This window comes from Periplaneta americana, chromosome 3 (assembly GCF_040183065.1).
Source record: "Periplaneta americana isolate PAMFEO1 chromosome 3, P.americana_PAMFEO1_priV1, whole genome shotgun sequence".
NCBI lineage: Eukaryota > Metazoa > Arthropoda > Insecta > Blattodea > Blattidae > Periplaneta > Periplaneta americana.
Window position 1 is genome coordinate 88,050,622 of NC_091119.1, and position 6,812 is coordinate 88,057,433.

The 6,812-nt window shown below is 33.8% G+C and overlaps 1 protein-coding gene across 1 annotated transcript in view; it reads right to left on the reverse strand.

Moving 5' to 3' along the window:
- Madm (MLF1-adaptor molecule) overlaps positions 1–6,290 on the reverse strand; it is a 418,262-nt gene extending 411,972 nt beyond the window's left edge. Inside the window, exon 1 of the mRNA XM_069820929.1 lies at positions 5,683–6,290. Coding sequence (XP_069677030.1) covers positions 5,683–5,811 — 129 coding nt within the window. The 5' untranslated portion in view covers positions 5,812–6,290. The remainder of the gene's footprint in view (positions 1–5,682) is intronic.
- Between the last annotated feature and the right edge of the window lie 522 nt (positions 6,291–6,812).

A 6,812-nucleotide genomic window follows, 5' to 3' on the forward strand; every position in this document is an offset into this window, starting at 1 on the left:
GAATAATATCATTAATATGCAATTAAAAGCTTCTCATTTAAAATAGAAAAATCAATAGTTTTTAATGCAGCAATCTCCTGTTTCTTCTGAAGCGACGATAAAGATAATGATAAATTACGCAAAAAAAGTTACAGAATGGTGACAAGAGAAAGTGGCTATTCTTGACATTCTGCTAATGGTGCACAAAATTAATCCTTTGTGGAAGTGAAAAGTAATAATTTATAATCGATTATAACATAAAATAGTATGTAATGCTAAAACATCACTAAAACGACATACAGCAGCTAACAGCTGACTTAACATCTAAGAATTAATTAAATGCCTGCAATAGCCTACATGTCACCACCAAATAAATAATTCTTGATGCCTCACTCATGATGCCACAATGTTATAATAATGAAATAAGCTATGAAAGAAAAAAAAAAAAGCAAATAAAATTTTTCGTAATTCCTATATCCACATGCTGTTTCAATTGTCAGGAAAATGAAAGCACAAAATAAACATAATGCTGCAAGCCATCTTACTAAACTAATAATAATAATAATAATAATAATAATAATAATAATAATAATAATAATAATAATAATAATAATAATAACAAATACATGGGTTTTTTTGTGTGAAACACGAACTACGCTAGAAGGCAAGAATACTGCAAAATCAGGAGAAATGCCTTCAAAAACTAAGCCACTACATAATTAATATGGTCACATGGAGTGTAGGTAAGGCTATTAAACGTCGGAATTTCGCCAGACATGTCCTGCTTTTAGGTGTGTGTCTTGTGTCCTGACAGACACTGTATAAAATCAGAAATTGCCCTGCTTTCCTCTCTCGTCATTTTTCAGTAGGCCAATGAGAGATATCGTTTATTTCTGGAGTCCATTATAGAAATTGTGTTCGTAAAATTTAATTTAGGACATTTATATGTGTGAATTTTCACAAGTATTTACTGAATAAGAAAACATTCCTTGCTCATCAGAATTGAGTCATCAGAGACGTACCAACAATCAGGAAAGTAAACAAGCTATAAGCTTATAATAATCTGAACAGTTAGGCCTAAATAGTTAAATTGATTACCGGTAATGATTACTTTTCAACATTTTTGTATCAATGTTATTGTTTACCTTATTGCATATATCTAAGTACATATTATTGAAAATGAGCGTCACAACATGTCTCACATTATAATGTCCTGCATTTTTCATCTGGTAATCCTACATGATTGTATGATCACTATTACATAACAAAAGTGCCATACAATACGAGAATCACTGAGAAGATAACCACAATGACGCTGAAAACGGATCTGAATAATGATGATGATGATGATGATGATGACCATGAGAGTAATTATAACAGCGGCAATGGTCACGGTGTAAGCCTAGACAACAAAATATACTACCACTGTAACATAAGATGTGAAAAAGTAGCATAGTTATATTATCCAGCCTGGCTTTTACTTCATTGGGAGTGCCAACCAAAAGTGTACTATTATCTTTCAAATAAAAATTATTATTATTATTATTATTATTATTATTATTATTATTATTATTATTACTGTTAGCATGCTTACAGACAGTCTCACGATGATTCACGTGCCAATCATTTTTGCAAACAATATTATTAGGCAAACTGCCAAAAGCAACCTTAATTAAAATTTTATAATCCAATTGCTATACAAAACATACGAGATCTGTTCGGAAAGTATCCAGCCATTTTGTGTATATCGAGAACCTGAAGCGCGACCCTGACGTTATCTGTTTAGCCAGTCGGGGGTGGGGGGGGACTTTCCTGCGCATGCGTGAGCAGTCAGTCCTCCATGGGGCTACTCAGTCACCACTGTGACGCCGTTGAATTGTGTACTGTGTGACTGTAGCATGCCCAATAACCGATCACAAGAAGACCAGCGAATCTTCATCAAGTTTTGCTTCCAACTTGGACATTCGTTCCGAGCAAACTATTTGAATAATTATAGCTAAAGGACGGTAAAGTAATAATCAACATGATCTAAAGTTCCCAGACACTTCAGACTAAAATCGCCGTTGAAGAGGATCCCGAAAGAGGACTTAGCAAGTTGTCGTGAAAAAGAAGTGGAAGGGCGATTGGGATAAGTTAGGTCCCATGAGGAATACTTTGAGAGGGACTAAACATCATTATCGTAGGTAAGTAGGATACTTTTTTAAAATACTGAATGACTCTTTTTATTTTAAAGACAAACCTCGTATTTTATGGCGTTAAACAATGCAATAAAAAAATAACTTTAAGCAGGAAATGCTCTTATAGACGGCTGCAGCTATAGAAAAAGACAAAAATACAGTATAATAATAAAATCAGAAATAAATTTGAAATAATATATTCACACGATAGTAATTGACTACCATTACAGGAATAAGTAATTAGATCACATTAGGCCTATATCTACAATATTTAATTTGAACAATTTTCCAACGGCTATAAACCTACTCGGAATAAGTCTCAAAGAGACCCAACAAAAATTTTAGCAATCAAATTTAAAGATACGATGAAAATGTCATACAATTTCTCGGCCTCATATCACTTAAATAATTCTCTCAATTAACCCAATAACCTTATCACATATTTCGACTTAATGTCACTTAGCTATCCCCTCATTTTAACCTATCTAACCCACAAACTTAAATCAGACATTGCCCCCCCTCTCTCTCTCTCTCTCTCTCTCTCTCTCTTCCATAACATCATACCTTTCCATCGTATCTTTAAAATTACCTAATGTATAATTATATAGGTATTTCTTTAAACATTTTTCAATATTATTCCTAACTTAAATGTATAGACTTAATCAATTTTCCCATTCTTAACTGACAAATTTTAAAGCGGCATTTTATCAAGAACAATAGAAACTTCCAAATAACTTATTCATAGCCTATATGAACAGATCGCAATCCGAAATGTAAATTATACAAATACTTGTCTCAAGCAAATACATTAACTAGCACATTAAACATAATGCACAGTGATATTTTGGAGTAAATTTCTGATACTTCATGTGCCTATATTCCGGATAAATAGACTAATACGCAATAAAAAATTAAAAAAACTGTGAAGTGACTGCAAAAGAAAAAGGACTAAATACATTGAAAACCAAGAATGATGAAAATATCTGCGTAACAATCTCGAATTCGATGTTTTTTCCCCTCTCTCTCAAGCATTACAGTATTTTTTCAATACTTCCTATGAGGAATGAATTCACTTATTGATATTACATTAATCTCTGCAGCGTCATTACACAAGCCGCGTATAACATAGCGTTACTTCTCGGTCGACACGTGCTGAAAGTCACGCCCACAGTATCGGACGTGCCAACGCCGTCAAACGCGCGCAACTTCACAATTTCTGCTTATACTTACGAACGAGACGAAAACTACGCGAGTCTGAGAACCACAGCAAATGGCTGTGAGTTTACATTAGATTTAGTTTGCCTATTTTGTTAGTTGAAACTATAGAGATACAATTATCAAGTTGGTAACAACTACTAACAACGAAGATAGGCAATAGACAGAATGGCGTCTTCTTTTTTTATATATACATATATACAGGAAGTCTATTCCAAGAACATAATTATTATGCTTTTGTGTATTTTTTCGCATATGATTTTCCCCAAAACATAACTCACATCAATGTAATAATTTATGATTCCTGTAACACAAAAAGGAGAAATGAGTAAATTTATAATAATAACTAATGAGTAACAGTCTAACCTAACTTAAATACGCTCGGCTTTCTTATCGTCCAACAATTAGGGCTTAGGGCCTAATAAAAGTTTTTCATATGTTTCGTGCATTAATTTATCATTAATAAATAATACCGGTAACTTATCTACGTATTTTAAGCATTATAACTTGAATGTGAAGAAGTTCTAGATGTAAAAAGTTAACAGGATGCAAGAGTTCTAAACTACTCCACCGTAGTTCAACTAAATAGATTCGTGATCCATTGGCGATACGATGGAGGTTTATTTCTGTCGAAGGAACTGGGTGTGTGCTTATCTACTATATGAAATATCCCTTACATTATGCAGCCTACATCATGAGAGATAACCGGCTAATTGTAATAGCCTACTTAAATTCGGCGGGGGGACTTTGGAAAAATATCTGTAACTAACGATGAAGTACAAGATGATTATGAGAGGAGTATGGGACGAGTGGATGATGGAGGAGAGCGGAATGGAAAGAGATAGGCCTAATACCAAATTGTTTTCATGGTTTGCAGGCATAACACAAAATTTATTAAATGTTCTGAAATGTGAAATTACCAATCACTACCGAAAACATGTACCCTATACACCTAACTAGCACAGTTTTGAAGCGCATTTCACATTCAAGAACTAAAATACCGGTATGCCTATTTAACGGCCAATTCGATAAAGTAGGTACCGGTAGTCTAATATTGTGTAACATCAGGTTATCCCACCAAAAAAAAAAAAAGAAATGTAGCTATCGTTCCCAAATCAGGAAATCGAACAGAGTACTTTTCTGTATTTCGTGTAATGCAAGTGTGATTTCAGATCTTGGTTTATACAGATACAGTAATCTAGCGAAATCATATCCTTGTATATTTCTTTTATCCTAAACGATTTATAATTACTCAATTTTCCGAGGATAAAATTTTCCCCCAATTTTTATACCTAGTCCCTCAACATAATTCGATGAAAAGTTTATGTTATGTTTCATTAGATTGTCAACTATTTAAATTGAATTTACAAAAGAATACTTTTGATTTTGTGTTACCAGTTGTGTCTGTCAAGATCGCCAGATTTTTCTTATAACCAAATGCAATTACCGACGACAATGAGAATAAACGGCTGTAGGCTCTGTGGATGCTGAACACAAATACGTTGCTGTACCAGTATTTAATTACTTTATAGAGACAATATATTCATTCCAAACAATTCATATTGCCTTCGACTTAAAAAAGAATCAGTTTGATAGATATGTAATAAAATAGTAAAAATGAGCCACTATTAAATAAATGAGACAGCTCTTGTACTTATACATTTGAACGTTGTTATAAAATAGCAATATACATCTAGAATAGTTGGGGAACAGTTGTACCGACTACACTGAAATTAAAAAAATGATTTCAACAGAAAAGTTCATATGGCCAGACAATATACGAATATAAAAGCCAAAACGTTAAATTTAATTTTCATATTTCCTTATTTAATTCTACTTTTAGTTTTATTTATTCTTTCAGTGGTAGTAACGAATTTGTTGTGAAAGAGTTTAATGACACCTAAACATGTAAAAGAATGTACATCCAATCATAGTAAGTGCATCAAAATTAAGTTTGCTTATACACAAAAATGAAATACATGACAACCAAAAAGAAGGTTAGGTTCCCAAAAAGAAAACATCAGAATGCCGTAAATATTATTCGGAAAAAATGCCGGAAACATCAAAGAAATTTCATAGTTATGTTCAATCTGTCGAAACAATTGATAGCATCGATGTAGCTAAAAAAAAAACTAATGTACATAAAAGAAATGTGGCATTATAATATAAGAACCGTCACCAACTGACGTTCACAAAGATTTGACTAGAAATAAAGCCTCAAACAATACATTACTATTCGTCGCGAAGGGCATCCCAAGACAGGTAAATACATTTTGTAAATGACAAAAAATAAATACAAAATTCAACTCACCTCTTCTCTACGTTTTAGCCATCTACCACAAGGACTTTCTTCCAAAATTTCACTCTCATCCTCGGAATCTTCCCCACTTTCTCGTGGTGACTTATGCTCCGGGTCGTTACTTGAGCGACTTCCAGACATTCCGGAAAATTTGTTAAAAAGTATTATTTACGTCTTGAAAACAGACGTTGCACTGTTTATAGATACAGACACATCTTGAAAAACACTTCACACCACAATTCACAGCCATGGATCATTATTCAATAACTCCAGTCACACATTTCTCTTGATGATGTTACAAGGTCTGGCTATGTTTGTGATCCTCATTGGCTCAACGGGACAACACCGTCACTTGTTAGCCGGAATCGTTCGAACTTCGGTTTTCTTTTCTGCTCAAATGATCACGTCACGCTTTCCTTATTAAAGTGTTCCTTCATTATCCGAAAACTAAACGAATTCTCCCAGCATCACAATAAAAGAACTCGAAGTCAATAAAGTCAAAACATTATACCTCAGACCTTAAACATTTACCCAATCGCATATTGAGGCTGCGCTGCCTCACACTATGTTTTTAAGTTACAATCTCCTCCGCTAATCGCGCTACCTCTGCTGGCAACTAGTAGAAGTGAGTCTGTGCATAACAGAATAATTACGATCGTCGCAGCATCTAAGCTAAGGTCAGAAAACTATTTGCGGTGTGTCACATTAAATCCACAGATTACAGTCAGTACACGGCGCATTCAGAGGCACATATCTCCCTCAATATTAATTGGCATTAGGGTTGCCAGATTCTTAAGTTGAAAATAAGGAGCCAAGTATACAACTACAAGTAGTGTAACAGACCTAACCAGTTTTTCCGCACACAATGCAATGAGTTGTCCGCGTCATAGTTCAACTATACGCCGCAGGATCGCTGGTCACCGTCCTTTAACTTTATTGGTTCATATGGAACGTAACAGTGAATGACAGATTCTCATACATGCATTTAAACATACATTTAAACAATTCATACAATAAATATAGTATGAAATGTTATATTATTTATTTCATTGATTAACTTATAAGTTGACGCGCCGGGATAAATTATTTTCAATATAAACAATGTGGTGCACTGACATTCAAAGATATCTGACCCACGATTT